The 25,670-nt window shown below is 48.3% G+C and overlaps 1 protein-coding gene across 2 annotated transcripts in view; it reads right to left on the bottom strand.

The window, feature by feature from the left end:
* The window catches only part of LOC139807589 (sodium- and chloride-dependent GABA transporter 1-like), a 37,994-nt gene extending 19,229 nt beyond the window's left edge, over positions 1-18,765 (bottom strand). Inside the window, exons 1-6 of one of the 2 annotated variants that reach the window (XM_071768735.1) lie at positions 18,577-18,765; positions 10,181-10,524; positions 3,489-3,620; positions 3,166-3,266; positions 699-808; positions 167-299 (exon numbers count right to left, since the gene is read on the bottom strand). In XM_071768735.1, the coding sequence (XP_071624836.1) occupies positions 167-299; positions 699-808; positions 3,166-3,266; positions 3,489-3,620; positions 10,181-10,418 (714 nt within the window). In that variant the 5' untranslated portion in view covers positions 10,419-10,524; positions 18,577-18,765. Of the gene's footprint in view, positions 1-166; positions 300-698; positions 809-3,165; positions 3,267-3,488; positions 3,621-4,061; positions 4,309-10,180; positions 10,525-18,576 lie in introns of those variants that run through there. The other variant, XM_071768745.1, reaches the window with a different exon arrangement.
* Positions 18,766-25,670: the final 6,905 nt, after the last annotated feature.

The following is a 25,670-nucleotide window of genomic DNA, read 5'->3' as shown; positions in this document are numbered from 1 at the left end:
GTAAATGTCAGAAATTTAATAGCTTCTACTGCAATTCTGCTTTGAAACCTCATAAACTCAGTTACAGCCACACCGATAAAATTGAGTCAGGAGGACATTTCCAGAACCAAGCCCCAGGCATGGCACTGAGAGGCAGCACCAGCACACCCTGACCCTCACCCCATACCTTTCCCGTCCACTCCACGCCCTTCCAGATGGAGAAGTAGACCAGCAGCCAGGCCAGGGCCAGCATCCCTGCCAGGGGCCAGCGGACACTGCCAGGCTCCCCCAGGCCCCCAGACATCTGGTGCATATTCCTCCTGGGGTGGGAGAAGTTATGTTAGGGGGAAACCCAACCCTTGGGGGCAGAGGGAAGAAGTTCTGTTAGGGGGAAATCCAGCCCTTGGGGGCAGAGGGAACCGAGGATCCCAGAAGCAGTCAGAAGGCAAAGGGCCAGGTGCAGACAAGCATGAGAGCCCACAAAACTCTAAAGGGGCTTGAGGTTCATTGTGATGGGATAAAGGAAAGAGAAGGGGAAATGGCTGCATAACCCGCTCCATGACCATGCCAACCCCTGATGACAGCTGGCTCTGACCCTCCCTCCTGCCCGGGCTGTCCAAGGAAAGGTGCCAGCAGGCATGGCCACAGCCTTGGTGATGAGCAAGCACGATGGCCACAGTGTGGGGGAGAAACCTGGTGTAGTCAGGCTGTGGACCTACTCCCAGAACTCGGTGACGGCACTGGTGAGGTTGGTGGTGTCAGTCAGGGAGTAGTTGGAGAAGCAGCGGTCAGTGTTCCAGGGGTTCCCACAGCTCTGCCACGGCAGGTCCTGTGCCAGCACAAGGGTTACCATTAATGTGCCCCCTCCAAAAGGTAGTGGTGAGAAGAAATTTGTCTTGTCTTTAAACTGAAACCCTATTTTTAAATTTTGGGTTGTTTTTGTTTTGTTTTTTGCAAAGGGGGCGGGTGGGCTTCTCTGGGTGGGGAGGAACCTTGCAGCCCAAAGTGTGAAATGATTTTCCAAAATAATGATAAATTGTGACATGGATTTTCCAGGAAACAATATCACAATGTGACTAGGGCAGCGATGTAGCTCTAATAAAATGTTAGCAATTCCCCAGATTGAAAGCCATTTCCAATTAACTGTTGCTAATTAATAGCTACTAATTAAAAAAACAACTGGGGGATATTGTGTTTATAATCATTACAGCTTTTGGCTAGCTTCACTTAACAAGTGATTGGAATTTATTGCACAAAGAGTAAACACTGATTCATTTCTTATCTCTCATTTATACCAGACTTCCATGCTTAAAAAGCAACGTGGCATTGAGAATGAGTTTGTGTGAATACACAAATAAAACCACTGTAACATGAGCCCAGGAGTACATTTTAAAGTGATGTAGCTGTTTCATGCTGTCCTCTGCCCTGATCATAAGCAGGACAAAGGGATTCCTGGGAGGCATTTACACTGTAGGTAGCAGAGAGATGGAAGCACCCAGCCCTGAACTCAACAAGAGCTGCGGCAGCCCAACAGGAGCAGCTCAGGTGCCTCCCCATGCTCAGCAATCTCATTTCCCAATTGCAGTGCATGTAGATAAAAGCAGAATGGCTATTCCAGGTGATTTCCCTCTGCAGATAAGACCTCAGGCTCCAGCTCAACAAAGCTTTAAGATGTTCGTATCCATTCCTATTCATCCATGAGCATAGACCCCTTTAGAAACATGATCTGTGTTTTAAGTGCTTATTGGCATCAATGCCTTTAATTGCTGCCTTCACCCCCATATAAATCAGTTCGCTCCAGCAGATGATACCCCTGAAGCTGCATGCTGGCTTGGCAGAGGAAAGAAAGGCTATGGAGGTGCTGGCCTGGGGACTCCCTGGTGGCCACCCCAGCTGCTCACACCTGCCCAGCAATTTTATTCCACTGAAGTAAATGTAATGGGTTAAGCAGTGTCACACAGCAACCCTCCAACCAAGCGATTTGCACATCAGAGATGTTGCACAGATCTTAACAAGGAGGGGCAGGCAGGGGGTTAGCTTGTTGCTGCTCCATTTCCTCTGAATTTCAGAGGACAGAAACTGCAAAAGGCAAGATGGACTCCTGATCAGGTTTGACATATTCCTAGTCCTCCAAATTTAGGAGGAACAGGGGACAGACATCGGCCTAGCTTTTTTATTTGAACCGTGGCTAAGAACCTAATAGCCATCCTGTGCAGGGTGTAATTGGGATCAGTTCCTTTGGGGTAGATTTCTATTCATTTGGGAATCCCTGAGGGTTCGCCTAAGCATCCATGACTGACAATTCTGTTCTGGACCCAGGAATCTACAGTGGGTACTGGCACTAGGAGTACAGCTGGAAGAAATGCCAAACAGAAAATTTTGGCTAAACTCTTGATAGGTACTTGAAATTTCTGATCAAACAAAAAGTGAAATACGTGTACAATATTCATAACAGCATTTCAGGGTTATACCACAATGAAAAGGATTCCGTTTGAACCACAGAGTTAATGTCTTTAAGGCTTCAGGTTGCTCAGATATTTAAGGGGGCTCTTCCCAGCTGCTGGGGTGAAATATATCATCCAGCTACCAAGAAATTTATGTGAGTCTTGGTTCTATCCTTGTATGGTAGAAGACCCTGGTATGGAAGAGGAACCTGCTATAAACCACACCACCAAAGTACATGCAAAGGGACAGTCACAAGCACATGTTGAAATGCTTTCTGAATCATTTTTCCAGCAGAAAAAAACCCAGGTTTTCATTTATCAAGAGAAGTGTAGATCAGGACTAATTAAGGTCAGTACTAAGTCCTGTATAAGAACATGTTGTGACAAAACCATTGTGGAAATGTGAGGCTCTTAGATTCACACAGCTCTAGAAATATAAAAGAGACAGTTGGATGGTGGGGCTTAAAAGCTGATATGAGTGGGGAATATTTCCCAGGGAGGGGATGGGACCAGCACCTTCAGAAGACACTCTCTCTAGGGGACAAGTATCAGTACCCATAGGCATGACAAGACTGCCTTCAGGGCTAATGAACCTCCTTGGGAAGGATCCAGCAGGGTGCTGACAAAGGTTGTTTGTACAAACTGCAAGCAGTTGATGGATGTTTTGTGGCATAAACACTACCTCCCCATGAAGGACCCAAAACACAGCCAGTGCCATGCTGTGGACATGTCTGTGACTCACCGCAGTGAAAGAGTTGAAGAGATAGTAGAGAGCCCAGGCAATGATGACAATGTAGTAGATGTTCAGCCAGAAGGAGAGAACCACAGCTGCCAGCCCCACTCCTGTAAATGAAGGCAGAGAGCAGCATCAATCCAGTTGATGTTAGTGACTGCAGATAATCATGGTCAAGGACAGCTTGATAAAGACAGAGGGGAAAAAACACCCCTCACCTGCCACCCCATCCCAGTCTCATCCCAGGGATTTGCCAATTTTCTTCCCAAATCATCAAAGGGCTTTTGTCTGTACTTACGTGCCATCACTTTGACAAACTGGCAGTACCATACCTTTAAACATGGGTGCTAGTTTCCATACTCCCAGTCCTCCGACCGAGGTATACTGGCCCAGAGCAGTTTCTAGCAGGAAGAGAGGAATTCCAGCAAACACCAGCGTCAGGAAATAGGGGATGAGGAAGGCCCCTGAAAGAAGCAGGAATGCCATCAGACTGCTTCCCATTTTACCAAGATTTAAATGCCTCCAGCTATGGTTTCTTGCTCCAAGGCACCCATGTGATGAGGAGCACACTTAGTCTGAGGCAGCAGTTTGCAGCTGGCTTTGGTGTGATTAGGAGGTCTCCCATTAGGAACACTACTGACTTCCCCTTATCTGCTCCTATCACAGTAGATAAGTACCATATATATTTGGTATATCTGAGTATTATAAGTAAGTATATATAAGTAAGTATTTGGTATATATATAGGTATCATATATATTTGCATATACTGGTAGCATCACATAGTTAGTGATGTTAGTCTCACTTAGTTGTTAAATATTCAGGCAATGCTAAGCCCAACCTGACAATGAGCCCCAAAGACTGGACACTGACTTTGGTACCTTGTTCTTGTTATTTCCTCTCTCACCTGCAGAAGCTTTCCCTTCTTCACCTTGAGGGAAAAGGGCACAGGAATTTCTGGTATTGACCACTAGTTCTTTCTTCATAGCTATTTCATTCGTTTTAGGAAACTGTGGCTAAGAGTGCAATTGGTCTTTTAACAACCATACCCACCTCCCTACTCTTCCTCTAGGTTTTACCCTTCAAATTCTTGGTGAAAATATTAGCTGTCTCTATGGACCCTGTGGAAATTATCTCGGCACTGGAAATGAGGTAGTGTAGCTGCTCATTAGTGATATTACTTGCAAATATTAATAGGAGAGAGCCTCGCTATAGACTTGGGACAAAGTTCATTTTCCACCTTCCTTGTCCATGTGCTGAACCATACCACCACACCATTATCCCTGAGGAGAACAAAGTCCTGCAGAAAATGATGGATGCAAAGAGAGAGGAGACAACTAAGTTTGCTCAGAATCTCCTGGCTGTGGCTGGGACAGAATTATACATTTTTTTGTTTGTTTGTTTGGAAAAACTGTATATTTGAGGACCTGCAGAGTCCAGCTCTGTGAGAAAAGAGATAAGAAGTGTTGGTTTTGTTTATACCCAGCTCCAGTATCTGGGTTTCTGTAGTGACCAAGGTGGAGGGTACTTTTGAATCGTGCTGGTGCAGTGTACCAGGAGGGGCAAAGCCCAGGGCAGCTGACTCAAGATGGCTCACTCAGGTATTCCATAAGATAAGTATCACTCTCACTATATATTGGGAAGTTTTGGGCCTTTTTCTTCTACCATATCTGCCTTCCCAAGAGGGTCCCATCTGTCTCATTGGTCATCCCATGCCTGAGGCCCCCTCTGCTTGCTGGGATCACCATGTTCTCACTGGAGCTATCATGTTCACAGTGTGGACATTCAGCCTGCACTGCTTGAAGCACAGAGCTGCTGTCTGGAACTGAGTAGAACTTTGTATCTTATATTCATATTGGGGTTATTATGAGTTCTTTATTATTATTCTATTTAATCTGTTTTCATTTCAACCCATGAGTCTCCTTTCCTTTTCCCAATTCCCCCTCTCAGGTGAGGTTGGGTGACAGAACAATTGTCTAACCCATGACACCATGTCCAGATGCACTAGCTGGAGGGCTGAGCTGTCAGTGTCAGTCTTCATAAGACAGCAGTAGGAAAGCAAGCACAGAGCCAGCAAGCAAAGCCACTCCAGGGAGCCAGAGCCCAGCTTGCACAGAGCAAAGCCAGGCTCCAGTAGCTGCTCTCTGAGGGCAGGGAAGCATCGAGACACAGCCAGGGACACTAGATCAGCTGGGGATACCTGCCTGCCTGCCAAGCAGGGAGCTGTGCCCAGCCGGGAGAGGCAGGAGCCAGCACGAAGTGTGGGACACCAGGGGAGGCAGCGTGCAAGAGAAGCTGGCAGCAGGTGGTGGGGAAAAAACATGCCCAGGGCCAGCAGTTTGATGACTGTGAGCCTGAATCTCAAGCTGGCATGGAAGTGCAGGCTCTCAGCTTCACCATCAGCCTGGCACAGAGCAGTGAGCAGCTTTGAGTGTGGCTGCAGGAGGAGTGCTGCCTGCTCAGCATCCTCCCCTGCATCCTCACTCTCCACCGCAGCCTGCAAGGCTGGGACAGGTCCTGACCCCCTATGGGGGGGTCATAGGAGCCCTATGGGAAGCCAGGTTGTGCTCTGAGGACATAGATGCTGCCTCACTACCATGGTGAAACATTTGGAAAGTTTGGAGACTGAATTTATCAGCAGTCACAGTTCCTGCTTGGCTTTTGTGCAAGCAGCTAACGAAACTTGGCCACGGCCCTGACAGTTCTGCATTTGTCATCTACTGCAGGCCAGGAAGGTTTGTAAATTAAATATTTTATTGAGAAAAAAAAACAAAAACACCAAACAGATGAGCATTTGTACTGAGGTTATCTATTCTGGCTTGACAAAAAGGCTTTAGAATAGCGGAAAAGCTACAAACCAGACTGTGACATTGAAGTGAGGTCTATTGGCAGTGACATTGCCACTCTAGAGGGTCAGGTCCCTGAGAAGGCACAGTAACATCCACAGGTGCTGCACAGACAGAGTTGAAATCAGTTTGGAAATTTGTACCTAAAATGTGCATGTTTGTGCCTAAATCTTTGGCACAGAGAGAAAGGGGGGGGGTCTTTAATTTCTGGCCCTGAATGGGTTGCTGAAAAGTCTGGTTCATTTTCTGGCCCTGCTACAAATAGCTGTGTATGACCTTGGGAGAGTCCAAACCTGTCTTCAAAGCCCAGGGGCTGAGGGGTTGATGGCCCTGGTCCTGCCCTGGTCTGCTCAGAGCACCGGCCCTAAGCAGGTCAATCACACAGCTCCCGGAGCTCACTTTGCAGCCCCAAATCCTCCTGCAATCTCCATTTCCTAATGCCATACATCAAGGAACAATAATTAATGCTTAAAACAGCGAACACTGCCCAGGAAGCCAAAGCTGATCATTACAAGCTGTTACATGCCGTTGCTTGGAGTCTCATCGTGTAAATGAGAAATGCATAATGCTTATTTAAAGACATGTTCTTCTCTCAACTTATTCAAGCTCAGGATCTCACAGACAATTTTTAGCACCTACCGAGACACATTTAGAGTCCCTTTAGAGTCAGATAAAATCCTGTTGACATCAGAAGGACTGCATGAGGTTAGAAATCAGTGTAGAAGCTGGAGCATTACTCATACCCCGGCACATTCAGTTGCGTGCAGAGCCAGCAGGCAGCCCAGGCATCACTTCGGGTAAAGCCTGCTCCCTGCAGCGCATGGGCCTAGAGCCGGGCTGCTGGACCCTGGATGAACATCCCCTTATTACGTGCCCGATTTACAAAGCCGAGCAAACCAGCCGTGAGCTGACACAATGTGACAGCGGTAAGCGAGACGACAATATTTCCATTCAGTTCAATCTGCCTGTGCGTAATGGAAGCAGCCCGCACCACCCCTGCTCCCGAACAGCGCGCAGGCAGGACGCTAAAATTAGAGCCCCATCCACCGCCTGCTCCGCTCCGCAGGCACCTCCGTGGGGGCCGAGCCGAGGCGGTGCCCACCCGGCTGCGCATCAGGCGCCGTCCAACCCTTCCGCCCTGCTCCGCGTCGGCTCCCGCCGCTGCCTCCGTGCGTCAGCGCTCCCTGCCCCAAAAGCAGCGTTCGCCGCTCGCTGCTCATGGTTTCTGTCTGCGGGAGCTGCCGTGCCCCTGAGCAGCCAGGATGGGTAAGGGGGAGAGGAAGGAGCCACCATGCCCGCTGACAAGGAGGGCAGGGAGAGGGCAAGGCATGGCGGGGCGTCTGAGGGGAGGCAGGCACCCGTTCCCGCCTCTCATCCCTCCGGTGTTTTTCCTCACAGCGTGCCTGACGCTGCCGGGTCACAGAGCATCCTCTGTGCCATGGCTAAGGCTAATAATAGTGCTCCTCACCTCCACGGCACCCTCTGTACTAGGGTCTCAGCTGACTTCAAAGATAGGATTGATTTTAGCTTCAAAAACACCTCTCGTCTAATTATAGGTGTCATCATCCTCACTTCTATGTGTCAGGAGAAAGAGCTATGGGCAGCGTGGATGCGGTGTGTTTGAGATAGCACAGAAATCACAGGGCAGACACCGGGCTAAAAAACAGTGCTGGGGCTTAGCCACTGGGCTAATGTTGTATCAGGAAGGCTAGTTCAGTCAAATGCCAGAGTGTAGGCTAGAGAAAAACAACATCCTTCTATGGTATCTTGGTATTTCCATTAATGGTGACTCTCCAAGGCAGACCTGGCTGATTCCCGTAAACCTCACCCTGCTCCTGTGTACATGGTGCAGAGGCTCCATCCTCCTCTGCACAAAATAACACATTGAATTAAAAATCTTTTCAAAATGGATACCTGTAGGGTCGCCCACCTGGTACTTGCCCCATGTGTTTTGGAGAAAGGGTCAAGATTCCCTGAAACACCGTGGAACTATATGGACAAACAGCTGCAGGGTGGAAAGAGAGGAGCATCCTACATGACCTAGAGCATGGGCAGCAGATGTGGGCAGGTGATATGAGAAGTCACCCAAACTAAAGACAAAGTGGGTTTGGAAAGAGAATTCAAGACAAAAGTAAAAGAAATAAGATGTGGAGAAGAAGCTGAGAGGAGAACCTCAGAGCAGCATGGACGAACATGGCACTAGGGACAGGGACTGTGGGTAGTAAAGAGCTAAGAGTTAAGCAAAGAGCTATATGGAAAAACTGTCAGGAGATACTAAAATTATATATACAGTCTGAAAGGTGGGGCAAAGTGGTTTGGACTGTATGGAAAGTCTGAAAAAATGGCTCAAGGAGGTGAGCAGCACTTCAGGGGGGAGGGAAGGTCATTCTTGTAAAAGGCACAAAGAGTGGGAGAGCTGTGCATGGAGGTGAGAGAGGAAAGAGCCCCTGCTCTACTGATGCCAAAGCAGCCCATACTACCCGTTATGGTTTGAGGGGGCAGAAAGTGATTTTATGGCATTGATGTGATAATCTCTGTTGGCCAAGCCCAAGAGAGACAGAGAGCATTACTTAGGACACCGAGGAAGGTCCAAGGGGCAGAACAGGGTGGTCGGATGACCTCAGTATTCCCTCCCATGTTCAGACATATCTTATAAAATGCCATAAGGGTGGTACAGTTGTCCCTGGATTCCTTCTCTCTTCCAGCAGACATCTGGGAAGGAAGCTCCTCTCTTCAAATCATGCTCTGCAAGATCTGGCCCCATCTGTTGCTGAGAAGAGTCCTAGCCCTTCTTCCCATGTCAGCTCTGATGAGAGCGACCTTTGGACTCCTATATCACCTACTAATAACATCAGGGTTTGTATATTATTATTATTAATAATAATATTATTATTAGTGGTGGTGGTGATACTCATTACTTTCCTAGTTGTTAGTGTCCCTTCCATTAAATTATTATTAAATTATTATTATTAGTGGTGGTGGTGATACTCATTACTTTCCTAGTTGTTAGTGTCCCTTCCATGTTAGTGTCCCATTAAACCTGTTTTCATTCTAATTTCCAACCTTAAAATCTCTCTTCCTTATTCCCCTTTTTATCTTCCCTTGTAAAGCGGATGGAGAGGGAGTAATAGAGTGAAATCAGGTTCTCTATGTTTTGGTTTGCCCTGACTAGTAAATAAAGACACTCCTCCCCCCTGCCTCCCCCAAAAAAATCTCCCTGCAAAAACTGAAGAAATAACACCTATTGTAGAGGGGAGATGAGGCACAAGAGTGTATTTTCTGACTTGATCCAAGACATGCAGCAAATCTATAGTTGGGCAGGGAGCTCATCTCCATGATCTCTTGATTTCTAGCCCAACACTGTTTCCCCATCTGTTTGCCTTTCTTGAGCCTTGGAATGGTTTGGCAAAGTCTCAGCTCAGGACTGTCAAGGGAAGGATGTAGCGGATCAAGAGTAAAAAACCAAAAATTAAAGATGGTGTTAACTGTCTGCAGAGGAGGGCTCTGCTACCAGCTGCCTCACAGTTACTTTAAGTTCTTCACCAGCTGCCTTCTACTCTCATGGCCTCTGTTTTCCAAACATTAGAATGGAAACAATAACTGTGACCCTTCTCACAGCACTGCAGTAAGACAAAGCTTATTTCCTTCTGTAGAGGATGACACCCGTGTGTCTATGTACATATGTATATCCATATGCATGCTTATATATTTGTCTACACAACCCTGCTGTGGTCCGTGGAAAACTGGTACCCCTTGAGAGTACACCAGACTGAGGAGAAACTCATCATTAGCAGATATAAGCAAATTTCCCTGGGGATGCCCCAACATCCAGCTGGGTACCTATGTGCACAGCCCTCCTTGTAAATAAATGAGGTCCCAGACACTCTGCCATAACCCTGCAAATTTGGACTGCTGAAGCTTGCCAAAACTCAAACTTCTTGTTATATTTCTTTGGACTGCTTCTTCCCAGCTTGCACTTGCTATTAAAGCCCACAGCCCATGGGAACCAACCTCCTGACACCTTAATAACTCACACCATGAGGGAGATCTCTCATCTAGGGGACCAACCCTAGCTGGGGTTGCTTGTGGGTGCTGTTTGCCCCAACCTACACCAAACAGAAGTCTGTTCAGAGGACATGGCTGCTCAGGGGTGAGTGCAGGGGCAGAGTGTTTCTCTCACCTCCTCCATTCTTGCCACAGAGATATGGGAAGCGCCAGACGTTGCCCAGCCCAATAGCGTAGCCCACGCAGGACAGCAAGAAGTCAAACCTCCCCTTCCAGGAGCCTCTGTCTGGGATGTCCTTCTTCTTTTTGGTGCTCACAGCTTCAGGGGTGACGGGCTCTGGCTCCTCCAGAGCTGCTTGCTTCACCTCGGTGGGGGAGCTCAGCTCCACGGAGGTGTTGTCCATCTTACCCATGGTGACTTGGATGTAGGGTCACTCCTGCTCAGGGATTTGAAAAGCAGGAAGGGCAGGCCCCACCCTGGCCAGGCACAGATGAAATGGGAAGTGCTGGGCAGAGCTCCTGATGAGAAAGAGAAAGAAGGTATATATACTGTGTTAGTGTGGTGGGTTTGGGAGAGAGCCTGCTGGGTCTAAGGTGGGCTCACTGGGTAGACTGGTGGACTAGCCTCCCTGCTTTCCCTGGAGAGAAGGAGGGGAATTTTGCCTTGATTCATAGCCACCCTTCTGAGGAGCCATGGTCACACAAACTGCTAACAACAGGCTTATATGTGGTTATTACCAGCACACAGCCATCTCCTCAACTCACCTCCTCTTCACCCCAACACCCGCTCTGCAAGAAAAGCTCCAGAACCAGTGGCCATGAAGAGAAATCACAGCCTGTGGGTGTGCTTGAGCTGCTTACTCTTAGCAGTCTTGTCTCTGAAGCCAACAGTACTCATTTGGCCCATGGGATGTTTGGGGTACTCATTGATAGCATTTCCAAAGCACTCTGAACAGAGATGGTCTACCAAGCCCAAACTCCTGCTAACTACAACTCAAAACCTATGATTACAGCAGTTCCATTCCTTCCCCCCATGGAATTTCTTACTAGGGTTAGAAAAACTGTGTCAGCTGTGAGGGGAATGGCTGAACCAGAAAATAACTCGCTCATTCTGGTACATCAGTGGAGAGACCAGCAAACTCCCTGCTGCTGCAGGATGAAGGCTGTAACCCCAGCCCTCTGAGCTAGGGAGCCAACCCAAACATCACAACTCCTCTCGCCAAAGGCTGGTTGCAGGTAAGTCCAGAAGTGGCAGCACAAAAAGCCTTCTGGGGAGAAGAGCCCATGAGGCTGATGTCAGAAGAAAGCATTGCTGGACACCTGAAACAAAGGCTTTGGTTAATCCTCTTTCTGTCCTACCCCTCGTGATAGCACTGCCATACCAGCTCCTGTTTCATCTGCAAAAAGATTATACAGAACATGTAGGAGGAAAGTAAAATAAAGACAATTTATGAATCAAAACAGAAGAAATAGCACCAAAACCCCTGGGAAGAATTCAGAGCTGGGCTAACTCAGGATAATTAGGTATGCCTGGAGACATAACAAATTAGGCTCAGCATAAGCCATTTTTAGTCTCTTTTCTTCTCTTTTCTTTTCTCTTTTCTTTTCTTCTCTTTTCTGGTAAAAACCAGTAGGTAAGCTTTTATCCTAAAAAGCTTATGTATATATTTTGCTCTTCCTGTGCTCTTTCCCTTGGTTTTGCTGCCACAGTTTTGGAGCCATACTGCAACTAATTTTAAAGGAGGATCACGCCTCCTTTTTTGTATACTTGGGGTAGGGTGATGGAGAAGCAGCATGTCATCCTGGACCTCACCTGAAATGTAAGGTCCTTCATCTCCAGCTCAGGAAGAATAAATTATGTTTGCAGAGATTTCTCCACAGTCAAAACATAGAAAAACAGTGATGAGCACCCTCTGAAGCTTCATTCCACCTACTCCTACAGTCCTGTCTCCTACAGTGATGGGTGATTAGGGTAGAAGGGTTCATGTACATCCTGCATCCTGGCCACACCATGTCCTTCCCCAGACAAGCAGCCCTGCCCAGGAAAAATAGGAGCATTAGTTGCTCCAGGCTAGGTGTTTGACTTCTATGTTTAGACATCAGCTCACACGCCAGACAAGTTGGTTCTACTGGGACAAAATGCACCAGCCCCTCCACCTTTCCACATGGTATCCTCCAGGACAAGCACAGGGCTCAGTCTGTGCTGATAGCCTGAAGAGAGCAGAGTCAGCTCAGCAGCTCTCTGTCATGTCACATTATTCATTCTGTGAAGCACAGAATGCTTTGGGCACAGCAAAATGCCCCAAGGACTCAAAATGATAATCAATAAGAGCAGGGCTACAAGCTAGAGGTGGGCTCTGCTTCACGAGGACTTGAAAACAAGGTCAGAGAGTTTAAATATGACATGAGAGAGGGTTTCTCATTTGGCTTCTTCTAAATACATCATATTCTGAAGCCAAGACTTTTGAAACAACCACTAAAAGCTAAGGTCATAAATCCCTGGCAGAAAAGTAGTGACCTGAGTTTCACTGAGTTATGCAGAAGGCCTGGTCCTCTGCTGCTCAAGTCAATAAAAAAAATTGAATGGTCTCCACAAAGCAGAGCCAAGCTGAAATGCATTCTGGAGAACAGTCCTACACGTCCTTTATTTTTGAGGCATTTCACTTCAAACAAGAAAACAGTTCCAAAAAAGTACTACCTCAACTTGAAATGCTGCCATCTGAAAGTGCTAACAACAGTGGCCTTTTTGCTTTGCCCTGCTTCTGTGTGAAATATAAACAGTTTCCTCAAATTTGACAGAAACCAAAAATTTCAAGGGCATAAAATTGCCTGAAATAAAACAGCAAAATTATCTATGGGACATACATGGGAAAAATACTTTCACACCTCTCCACCTCTGATTTGTCATTGCTTTAACAGCCGCACAAATGAGCTCTGACCCATGCAGGTAGAGCCACAATTAGTTTAATTACATGGCACAAGCTGTTGTTCAGTCAATTAGACCTTTCCTTCCATCCACACCATTTTAATGACAGCGAAGTAGCCCCAAGGCTCCTGCATCTTGTTTAGAGCCGTGCCTGGGTGATCAGGGCACAGCAGACTCTTGGCTGACTCTTGGCTGATTTTCTGCTCACTGCAGCAGCAGCATATGCTTGAGCTTCCTGCGTCAGTGAAAGCCTGGGGAAAATCCTCTGGTGGGAGCCTGTGGTTGCAGGTGGGGTGCTGGCCCCATGGGGAACCTGCTCTGGATTGGAGCATCACTGTCCTGCCAGGCTGGGATTGTGGTCTCACAGAGAGGGGATTGTGGTCTCACAGACCTCTCAACCTGTGCCTAAGAGGCAGCCACCACAGACACCCAACCTTTCATCTCCCTTCCCCTGAAGAGATCACTTAGTTAAAGGAGAAATCAGGCTTCACAGTGGAGATGAGAAGAGAAGAAATCAGCTCTTCCGGGTGATGGAGGTGCCAGGTGTCCACCACCTCCACCCTCCTTTTCTACCCTCCTTCATAAAATTTGGGTTGTTGGCCTGTGGCTGTCATCCGACCGACCTCCTCTTCCAGCAGCTGTGGGCAACCCATGTCACTCCAGATAACATGGCAAATGAGGCTGGCACAACACCACAGCCCTATCCAGAGGAGCAAGGTGGGCATGGGCCATGGTTTGCAAACCATTCAATGAACAGGGCATCCACATGGGGCCAGGACACATATCACAGCACCCAGCTACAGTGCTGGGAGGGCTTTGACACTCACTTGTGGCTTTGGGAACAAAGTGAAGGACTGCCAAGCTGCTGGCACTGGCTGCAATTTACTGCATGGTCATGCCAAGGAGCACCTTGATTTCTGCATTTTTCCAGCAGAAGGACCCACATCAGCTATCACAGCACCCTCCCTGGCTCTGGGTACTCACTTGAACCTCCTCTGGCTCCTCATCCCATGGGGGGAAGTGGGGTCAGATCCTGCTCCTGGCTGCAGAATATGCTTCACCCACCACTTCTGCTCTCACCTCAGGGGCTGGGGCCACCTCACATACATTGCCTCTGAGGAAAAGGGGTTTGTCCCTTTTTCTGAATGACGCAAATGATGTGGCCTCTGAGTCATTTTGTCGCTCTCGTTCAAAGCTCATCCTGTCACCTCAGAAGCTTATCCAGGGTGCAGAGAGCTGGCAGGGACATTCCTCATTCCTGCAGACCACAGACCCAGGAAGCAGGGTGAGGATAGAGGCCGGGCCATATCCTGCTCCCCTCCTGGCATCCTCTGAGCAGGCTGCCAGCAGCTCCCTGAGCTCCCCCACCTGCTTCAAGGTTGGGAAAAAGCCATCCCTCACTCCAGCCTCCCCATCGAAACTACCACATTAGAAAAGATTAAAGGCCTATTTCTGCCCATTTAAAATGTGCAGATTAAATTAATAAGCATTTTTTCTTCTCTCATATAGTGCAAGCTGTCACGCTGGGATACCAATTTCACAATTCTGGTAGTTCATACATTTTGCTACATTATTCTTCTGCCCTGCCTGAAGCAATGAGGACATTTTTAGCACAGACCCATCTGTTGGTTCCCTGCCCCAGTTACTTTTTGAGCTCACTGGCGAGTTTCACCCATACTTGAAAAGGGAACACAGCCCTCAAAGATACCCATTTCTTCTGCTGAGGAAAAGACCTGGGGAGGAGGGAGGCGGCCCCTGGGAGGGCATCCTGGAGACATGGGAGGCAGAAAGAGCACTGAGGAGGAGGTGGTGTGGGGGACTAGAGAGACAATAAACACTGCCATAAGGAACCTGTCATGAGAGGTGGAGGGGGACAAAGGACATTATGAAGTGAAAAGCAGGCATTATTAGTTCTGCTGAGCAAAAAACCACCCAACTCACTATTCTTCCTAGAGGACAGAACTTGCTGTTCACATGTATTTCTCTATTGTATGCACAAAGGAAAGCATAAGTCTTATGAGGAGCACCTGAGGAAACTGGGGTTGTTTAGTCTGGAGAAAAGGAGGCTGAAGGGAGACCTTACCATTTTCTACAGCTGTCTGAAGGGAGGTTGTAGTGACACGGGGGTTGGTCTATTCTCCCAAGTAACAAACAATAGTACAAGAGGAAATGGCCTCAGGTTGTGCCAGGGGAGGTTTAGATTGGATATGAGGAAAAAATTATTCGCTGAAAGGGTTGTCAGGCACTGGAACAGACTGGTGGAGTCACCATCCCTGGAGGGATGTAAAAGGCATGTAGATGTGGTGCTTAGGGATATGGTTTAGTAGTGGGTTAATAAGGGACGTGGCAGTGCTGGGTTAATAGTTTGACTTGATAAACTTAAAGGTCTTCTGCAACCAAAACAATTCTATGATTCTAATAACATTCATTGGCATCCTCTGCCTGCCTTTTTCCTTGCTAAGAGGCAGTCCTTCTCTGGGGCAGCTAATGGCAATAAACTTCCAGTGACTTCAGTGAGAACACTGATGGGACAGAAGTGCCTTAAATGAACACAGGAGGCATTTCCCAATGGAATTTCCCACTCACCTTCACTCTTTCTCCCTTGAGAGGCTGCAGCATGACAGCTCAGCTTCTGCAGAGTGATTTATTGCTCCCACCAGCCACTACCTCACCCAAACTGTGCCTCTGAGCTAAGATTTTACCTCAAACCCTGAGCTGTAGCAACATCCTCAGTGGGACCATGGCCTTCATAGGGGTAAATTTCCCCATCTCACTAGGAGTCACAAATACTGTGCAAAAGGCATGGTTGGGCTATTCTTGAGGGAGGTAAATAATAGCTTCATACACATAGAGCTGGATTTGATGCACCTCCAGAGACACTGCAAGTAATGTCAGTGGTTACTTGCTGCATGGGGCTCGATGTGTTTTTGTTATTTTTTTAAGTTTTGTGGGGTTTTTGTTTTGGGTTTTTTTGTTTGTTTGTTTGTTTTTTGTTTTGTTTTTTTGTTTGCTTGTTTGTTTGTTTTATTAAATCATTGAACAGAGCAAATTGGGCAAAACTGGTTTTGCAATGAAAAGTGACACCTTTTGCCTGCGGAAGTCACTTTGGACTTTGTTGCCACAATTTAATAAGGAAAAAGTGAATAAACAAACAAAACAGAAAATGCAAGGAAAGAGGAAAAACAAGAACGAAAATGTTGCAGATACCTCCCTGAAGTGTCCAGCGTGGCAGGGGAGTGACCTCCCCTCACCTTGCGTGCCAGGAGAGGAAAGGACTGGCCAGTTCATGTCCCCTGTGACAGGGAAATTCACAGCTGGGGACACGACCCATCCTCAGGGCATGGATGAGGCCAGCCTGCTCCACAGGAGCCAGCACCTCCTGCTGTTGAAGTGAGACAAACCAGTTTAAACACTGCACTGCTTTTAAAATCCCTGCCACCACATTCAGCTGGAAGCACAACTGGGAAGATAGATGGGAGAAGGAGGAGAGAGATCACAGACCTTCCCCCTGCTCTTTCTGGACAGAGTCACAGCAGCTACAAAGCACGGCATCCAGTCACTAAGAGCTTATCCAAAACGTGGCACCTGTGAAACAGCCTGGCACCACTTCAGCAGTCATATTCAGCTCTGAGAAAGAGCAGAGCCTCACCATGCAGAGGACAACATAGTTTTCCTGCTGCAGCACAGCCAAGCCAGAGAGGAAATCTGTGTCCCACTTTCAGATGCCAAACTCTCTGTTCTCCTTCTCTGTGAAAACAGATATAATCATGCCCCATAGCCCAGAGGCTGCACTTGTTCCTGTATTTTGGGGGATGGAAAATGAAGAACAGCAGGGCCAGCTCTGTCCACGGGAACCATGCACGAGCATGGTTCCAACCCTCAGCTGTGGTTTTCATTGAAACAACCCAGAAAACATGCTCGTTACCCACTAAGGGAATCATCCCTTGCTGCCTATGATCAGCCTGCAATTAGGCGGGCATTATTATTTCTACTACTTCAATAGTCAGAGCTTCCCTCTCCTCTCCCTACTTGTTGTGCTAAGCTCCATACAAAAGTGCAAAATGAGTAGCTCTTCTTCCAAGGCTTGTGGTATCAAGAGATAAGACAGGTGAAGGAAAGGAGAGCTGCCAGCTCACACCAGGATGCAGTCCCTGACACCCCGGGACCAGACACAGCCTTTACTCTATGAGCATCTCCACAGGGGCCAGACACAGCTCTCACATGCTGTATCCTCAGCAAATGAGACCCAGCATCTTGGTGGAGGTCCCCCCCTAGTATAAGGACATTAGTTGTTTGTTTCTTGTGCCCATTAAATTTCTCCAGAAGAAAAGCATTTGCAGCCTGCATATCTTCTGCAGCCTGCTTTTGGTTCTCCTCGGCACAAAATCCAAAACTGTGGCAGATATTCTCTTGGAGGAAGAAGAACCTAAATGAAATGTGATGGAGTTCTCTACCAGATGCTGGCAGAACAACAGCAAAGGTGGTAAGTGAGCTGATGAGCCTTTGGTAGCCAGGCTGCAGGCGTTCGTCCAAGCAGTACTCATGGGAGCTGGGGAACAGGGAGAAAGTACAAGGGGGGAAAGAGGGCTGAAAAGCCTGCCAGTTCTCCAGTGCCACGGAGACAGAAGAGGGATGGGGAGGGTTTCACCTACACAGAGTGGCACCTCCTTCAGTGTCAGTCCCTTACAGATAGAGAGCAAGGAAGCAGACAGTTTTAACCCCTGAACCACCCCAGCAACTTTACATGCAGGAAAGCTCAGCTCCACTGCCAAACACTGACAGAGTTTGCAGCAAAGGGGTGCCAAGGGGCTGAAATGCTGAGTTTTGGGTTGATCCGTGGGATTGCAGCACAAAAGGCTAGGAAGGGAAGTCCCAGCTCCAGGCAGAGGCAGCTGTACTGATTTCTCCTCTGATGCTGTCACCTAACTTGCCCCCACAGTCCTCCTAACTGCAGAACTCTGCACAGTTTTCAGGCCCTCAGTACCATTTCTCAGTGCTGCTCCTGGACCACCGTCCTCCTTCTCACCCTGCTTGGCAATGCTGGTTCCCTGGATGAGACTGGGGGGGCTCATACCCTGCATCTCCACAGAAGCAGAAACACCCTCCCCAGCTTGGGCTTCCGCTCATGATGAGGGGGTCTTGAAGCAGAGGCCGTTTGTCCCTACATGCTGGGGCAGGATGGGAAGGACACTGCTTTCCCAGCAACTGGCATCTTTCTTGACCAAGGGGACATGCAGTGGCAGTGGCAATGGTAGGTGAGTGACCGGCATAGGCATAGCATTAGTGCAGCTGAGGGTAAAGCACAGACAATGTGTACTCTTGTTTAGGGCAGAATAGCCATTTCAGACTGTTCCAACTGAGCAAAAGGCAGGCAAGGAGGTCTGCCCCCATTTGCTCACCTCCCCAGCACTTTCTGTGAGGCAGAAACCATCCTTCCTCATGCTTTTCCCTCAGGATGCTGAGCTCCCAGCCCCACATGCAACCCATCATGGATGGAGGAGAGCACAGCACCTGCAGAAACCCTTCCCCAGGGATAATGATGCAGGCAGCCAGCTCTTCCCCACCACAGCTGCAGTGCTCCCTTCTCCCACCCCAGCACTCCCATCCCCAAGAGCAGACACTGCTGTCCCAGTGGAGGCACCTACCTCACAGTGCCAGCTGCTTTTGGGTCCTTGGGATGCTCAGAGCTGCTCACAGAGACACCAGCCCAGGGAGGCACATTCTGACCTGCTCTCTCACCAGTGGGAAGCTATGAGCCCCTCCTGCCTCTGAAGCCTTCTCCCCTTGCCTCACCCTACACAGCTCCTCATTGCCTGTATTGATGAGCCCTTAATGAGCTTTGAGCTCATGTCCAGTCAAATCAACACCCTGCATGTCGTGGGTGCGGGGCAGGGGGGGGATACCCAGAGCCACTGGAAAAAAGCACGTCCCTGGGAGAGAAGAGGCTCCAAGGGCATGGGCCAGGAAGGAGGGCAGGAGCATGGGCAAAGGGCCTGGTGCTGAAAAAAGGGGGAGGTGGGTTGCATGGGGTTGGTTGCACCTATGTTGCTGCAGCAGTTCCTGCAGGGATGGCTGCAGTAGTACATAAGAGGCCACGTAAAGGCAGAGAGCAAAGCCCTCACCCTCAGTGTTTGCAGCTGGACAGTGGTCTCCATCCTCTGAGTGGGCAGGGCTGGCTGCAGCTGTGCAAGGGATGCAGAGGTCTAGCATGCCATGCATGGCAGGGAGGTTGGGTCCCTGTCCCTGAGCCTCTCCTGCTTCCACACAGCCCCTGCACAGGGCCAGGCTTGCAACAGCACAGCCCTGCAAAGTGGTAACAGGGCACACAGGGCTCAGGAGGAATCATCCCAAAGGATGCTGTGGTGTCACCATTAGGTGCTCTACCACCTGTGGGTCAGGCTTTTGGGGTGGAGGAGGAGGAGGAGAGAGGAAGATGGATTTCTTTTTTGAAGTCTCAGGTACCAGATACCAGCCAAGGAAAGAAGCCACATAGGAACAACCAGTTGCTTAGTGTGTAAATCCTGTCACTGGCTACAAAAAGGGGTTGTGTGGAGTCTCTATTTCCTTTTTGTGGCCCAAGACAATTTGGACCCACTGGGAACACAGAGAAGTCTCTCCCAAAGTCAGTGTGCAGGAGCTGCCGGCTCTGTTAGGCATCACCGTGCTAATGAGAACATTTTCAGAGGTACAAGGCAAGGAGCCCAAGTGAATTAAAGTATAATTTTGCCCAGAGATTGATGGCCAAAATGACACCTTCTCACTTACCTGATCCTCTCTTAGTGTGGAAGCAGGCCAAGGTATACTTAAATTAGTGACAGAGGTACACTCAGTGGCTTTCAACACTGTGGAGACAATACGTTGGTGACCTGGATCCCTCCCATAACTCCCCAGCCCACGCACAAGGGTTTGCTTCATTGCAGCCATCACTAGCTGCACCAGCTCCCTGGGGGCTCAGGTGGGCTGGAGGGTACCCTGGCAATCCCATGCTTTATTCCTCATTAGCACCTTCTTTAAAACTCCCCTGTATCATCTTAGAGCAGGCAATCACACCCATAACCCATCACAGCTGAACGTAATGCAGCTCATCTGCCAAAGCCCTTAACTTATATGTGTGGGAGGAAAAACACTGCCTTACATCCTTGATGAGGTTGCTGCTCATGGTTCCATCTATGACTGTAGATTTGCTAATATCCTGCCAATAGACAGTGTCTGAAGATCACATTTCAGGCTAGGTAGGCACTAGAGGACCGTGGAGGAGGCATTAAGACTCCCACGCCAGGTTATTTTGGCCATTAAAGGAGAAAGACAGAGGTGTCAGGAGGACTGGCAAGAAGGAAAATGGAGAAAAATTACTTTTGCCAGGTAAACCCAGGGCTTGAGAGGGTTTGAGACCAGAGTGGGAGGAGCAGTGGGAGACTGGAAGTATCCTTGGACAACAAGGCACCCTCTCTGAGCTGAAGCAAATGTTGTGAGCAAGAACCTCTTCTGATAGCAAACCACGGGTCTGACAGAGCACCCTGTTCTCTTTCCTCTGCCAAGGAGCCTGTGTTCCCCATGCCACTCTGTGAACTTGAGTATCTCCTATTTAGCAGATAATAATGTTAAAAAAAAGCAAACTACATCTGCCTCAGAAATCCTTCCTTTAGACTCTTGTCTGGGATAAAAACCATCCAGTGAAATTGTTCTGTTGCTCTCACTCCCTAGAAAGCCCTCCTGGCATTGCCAGACCCACAAGGGCAGGGAGCATGTAGGACAGAACAGGGAAGTCATTGCCCATCACTCCATGGACCTCTGCTGGAATTGCTGCCAGCTGAGAATCCCAGGAATGAGATCATGTCTCTTACAGGTGAGCCAAAGCTCGTAGTATTTTGGAGACCTTTCTCACAGCTCTGGGTGAACGTGGGACTGGCAGAGGTGAGGTTCCCTATCTCCTGGGGAGTGAAAAGGCACAGCCCTGGATGTGCTGGACCATGTAGGAGGCTCTGCTCTCCCTTTTCTGCTAGGTTTCCTTGGCAGTCATCAAAGAGCCCAAGCCAGGAAAGGGCTTTTTGAGTGTAATATCATGTTACCAGGTCAGACTTTCTTTGGCCAAACAAATCAAATCAGAGCAGGTACCTGCAGATGGTAGTTTCAGTGGGGAGTCAGTAGCAAATCCCCTGGCCTCTTTTTGTCAAAGGAATGAAACTTCAGCTACCAAGAGATCATAACTCACCCTTTCCTGAGCATGCAGTGCTTGGCATAAGCCTGTACATCACTGTCCCCTTTTGGTCTACAGTCTCTTCTCAAGGGCCATTGCTGATGTGACACCTCTTAAAATAAAAAGACAGTGAGAGAAGATAACAGTTCACTTACAGGGCAGGTCCAGATCTCAGGCCTGAGGGAACCAGCCTGGTATATGCATTTTCAGACCTTCCCACATGGTTCTGGCTGAGGAACACCTGAGAACTACAGTGGGCTGAGTGGCAATAATAATTGCCATAGGCAAAGACATTCACTCCTTCCACTGAAAGCACAGCAGACCATCTCCCTGTGCACTGCTGGTATGGAGAGAAAAAAACAGACAGCAAGTAGCCATTTCCACTGAAAGATTAAAAACTCAATTTGAAAATAAATGTTTTCTTTATAACTTTTGTATACAGTGTAACAAGCAATAGATAAAGAAAAAATGGCCTCAAGTTGTGCTTGGTGAGGTTTAGATTGAATATTAGCAAAAAATTTCTTCACTGAAAGGGTTGTCAGGCACTGGAACAGGCTGACAGGGAAGTGGTGGAGTCACCATCCCTTGAACAATTTAAAAGCCATGTAGATGTGGTGCTTAGGGACATGGTTTAGTGATGGGCATGGCAGTGCTGGGTTAACAGTTCGACTTGGTGATCTTAAAGATCTTTTACAACCAAAACAATTCTGTGATTCTATGACTGATGTGTGAGTTGGAGGCAGTTAGCATCAAAGGCACCAGGGAGCAAGAGTATCTCTCAGCATCAGTCTGAGCAACCCCTTCCTTTCCCAGAAGAAAGGGAAGTGGAACCAAAAAAAGAAGAGGGCATGTGGATATTTCATACTTGGCTAGAACTAGACATGGACTGATAAGCCCTAATGAATTTGGGAACATGCCTCAGGAAAGAAGCAGAATTTGCTTGGAAGGGTGGGATTTGGAGATGTTCTCTTGGTTGTTGTCCATAAACATTAACGAGACTAAATTTTGATTCACCATCATGTTCCCGGAAAATGGGAGCTTGGCAGATGCTCAGAGAACTGCTTGCTGTCTGCAGTATTTGCATTTGAAGCATTTGGGCTGCCACCTCCAAAGCTTTTGGCTGCTTGGGAAGCATCCAGCAAAGAGCCCAACCCCACCATATAATCCAGGTGAGTAAACACAAGTGCAAAGAGTGTTTTTGGAATAACAGCTATAGGATGTGATGACATCAGTAAAAGCAGCCAAATAATCAGGCTAAGGCAGCCAAATAATCAGGCTTACCATCTCCTGGTTTAAAATTCAATTGCAAAAATCATTAGCACAATCATTGTAAAATAAGCAGAAGTATAATCCCTCAAGGATAATTTGCAAAGAGAAAAAGGGCTGGACTCACTGAAAGGAGCTGCCTCTAGCTGTGAGGCTGCCTGGCTCTCACTGAGCCCACCAAGTCCTCTGAAAGGAACAAAAGCTGACTGCCACAGCAGATCTGGTAGGCATTGCCCTTTTTGAGACCAGTCTATGGCATGGTCTTCTCCACAGCCTCAGAGACCTTGCCAACCTGCAGGTGGGGAAGGTCAAGCTGCTTTACCTCCTTCCTCCCTGAACAGGCTCAGGGCTCACCCATCTGACACACGTCTTTCCCAAAATTATTAGTCAGTAAGGGAACATGTGTAAGACCAGGGTAGGTAAGACAGTGCAATTCCTCTGCTTAGTTCTCTCTGACTCCACCCACAGGTGCTATACAGGACTCCCAAACCAGGTCTCCTGTTGTAAACTTCCCTGGCAGGGTCTAAGGTTGGTTTGTCAGCAGCGGCTGGGCTGTTCATACCCAGGAACATAATCACCTCCCAGCCTTGCTGGCCTCTTCTCCCCAGGAAAGCTGCCAGAACCTGGGCTCCTCCCTATCTTGGGCACCTTGTGCAATTGTTCTCAGTCAAGGTGGATCCTACGGCATGGGGAGAGGTCTTGCCCCACACATTTATAGGTCTCCAGAGGCTGCCAGCAACGCTCCTACGGCACACAGCTTCTTGGAAATATTCTTTCCTCAGAAACCTGTCCAATACTTTCCACAGCTCGCACTTTTATTTAGTAGTTGCCTTCACCCACTCATCTTAAACCTACATTTATGCCACTTGCCCCTGCAGCTGCTAGGAGCCCTTGAGAGCAATTTCATCAGCAGATCACTTGTTTCACAGACTGGGCATTTATAATCACTTCCACCACCAGCAGCGCAAACAAAGCAGAACATGGTGGGGGAAGAAAAATGGTAAAAGAAATATCATAAGAACAAAACTGAAAGCAAGTACAAGAAAAGAAACAGAATTTCCACCCTGGTGGAGAGTAAAGGTGACCTGCAAAAGAAAAACAGAATGAGCAGGAGCACTTTTGTTCATTTTTTTCCCCACTTGGATACAGGGAGAACTAGGGAGATAAAGTCACTGGAGATACTGGCAGTAAGACTCATGAGCTGTGAAACAACCAAGTTCTGTGAGTTTTCATTGTTTCTTAGTGGGTTTTCGTTGTTTGTCCTGTGAACTTCACCTTAACTCAAGTGGTTGATGAAAACCTGGGAGAAAAGCTTCCCCTGCTAAAGATTTATCAGCACTGAGCTTTTGGTCAGCGAGTGAGATCTGAAGTACCATGAGTCCTCTGGTATAAAATGGAGATGATCAGCCTGACAAGTCCTGAGATGTATTGTGGGAGGAGGGGGAAAACTGGATAGAAGAGAAAGAAAAAGTCCATTAAAGTAAAATGCATTCATTCAGAGAGGTCACAAGGGCATTTTGCCTACTCTTTCTTTCAGTGAAGAGTCTTCACCTCCAGCTTACTTAGGTGGAATACTCCCTGGTGTTGTGACCATTTTTTCCATACAATTCGAAATAGATAGGTCTGTGTATATGGAAGTTTCCAAGAGGAGAGAAACACCCTGCTTCACAGGTATCATGCCTATGGCTTTTGTTAACAGCTAAAGCATAGTGAAAACTCAGACCTCTGCACTGTCACAATGTCTCCTTCCCTGGATGGAGCAAAGCCGGTGGTGGTGCTTGAGGATGGCCCCATCCCTGTGGGTTGCCCACACCGTTCCTCTGAACATGCTGATAGCTACAGCACCTCACTGCAACACAGGTTCAGTTTCCTGCTGGGTAAAACCAGATCTGAGTTGCCCTTCCAAAATGGGAGGTTTAATTCCCAGTGCCTGCATCCCAGGAGCCTCCAGAAAGCTCTTGAGCTGACTGCCAGTTGTAGCAAGACGAACCTCTTTTAGGGCACGGCGCTCCAAGGTCCACCCAGGTGTTCCAGGAGAAACTCACGAATAGTGCTCGGAGTCTAATGCTCTCAGGGCTGACCACCCTGGATTGGTGCTACTGCTCCAAAAGTGGCCTCCCTCTGGCTTCCTCAGGTGTGAGCTTTATTGGCCCCCTAATCCTGCTCATGCGCAGTAGGGGCCCACCCTAATCAGGCACAGGTGGGCTTAACACAAGCTCATGCCCACTACCTGGCAATTAGTGCCACCTGGTTGCCTCATTTCACTACAGCCAGTCTCTAAGCCCTGGAGAGGGTATTGACTCCTGCCTCTGGGCTTTTGGCTTTCTCCAGAGATGCTCTGAAGGCTGAAGTCCCCAGAGTGCAAGCATGTTTGGCGTCGAGGTGACACAAGGACACCAGGTGTTCCCAGGGGGCCCCACAGGGTCCAGGAAACCATGTACCATGGTGAGATTAGGGAGCAGACTCCCAGCACAGCAGTCTCCCCTTACCCCATCATCCTGTCTATCATCCTTGTTTTAGGAATATTTGAGTGAAACTGTGTGTTTCACTTAGAACACAATGTCCCTGTGATGTTGACCTCCTGGCCAGTGCAAAACCAAAGAACAGTAGGCCCTGGAAACCAGAAGTGAGAGCTAACATGGACACTGGCCACAGGATTTCTGCAAGGAGAAGGGCTTCTGCCAGGACTTGTGTACCAGCAAGGTTACAGCCTTTACCCACTGCAGGGAGCTCTCTTAGGTCTTCCCTATGCACACTCAGCCACACGTAATCCATCATGACAAGTACGTGGGCCTTGGGAACTAGAAGAAAAGCAAAGTTCTGGCTCCACTGCAAAGTGCCACACCTGTGCAACCTCAGTTATCACCATGTAGGAAGGGACAGTGCCTGCACCATGAGGAAAAACCTCTCCAGCCTGCAGCCTTGCTGCTGCTTGCCCATGTGATGCACACCAACAAAACCAACCCTTGTTTGCAGCAATCTCATTTCACTCCCCAGGGGATTTGCTTCTGTTGATAGAATCAGACAGTGGGAAATTGTTTTGCTGTTGCTCGATGTGCTGTACGTCAGCTCATCCAAGGGATGTTAGCCAGAACAATCAGAAGGTGCTGATGACACCTCTGTCCAGAGTGAGTAAAACATCCTTCTTTCCAGAGAGGAAAGAAATTTTGGAATGTTTTACCAAGATCACAGATTACCTCTACTTATAGTCAAGGACCAGAGGCTCCCAAACTCAAAACACCATCAGCAATGTATTGCTCACTGGTCTCTGTCACA

Source organism: Heliangelus exortis, chromosome 1, assembly GCF_036169615.1.
Source record: "Heliangelus exortis chromosome 1, bHelExo1.hap1, whole genome shotgun sequence".
Taxonomy (NCBI): Eukaryota; Metazoa; Chordata; class Aves; order Apodiformes; family Trochilidae; genus Heliangelus; species Heliangelus exortis.
Note: the sequence above shows the minus strand (reverse complement) of the source record. Positions and strands in the feature narration are given on the sequence as shown.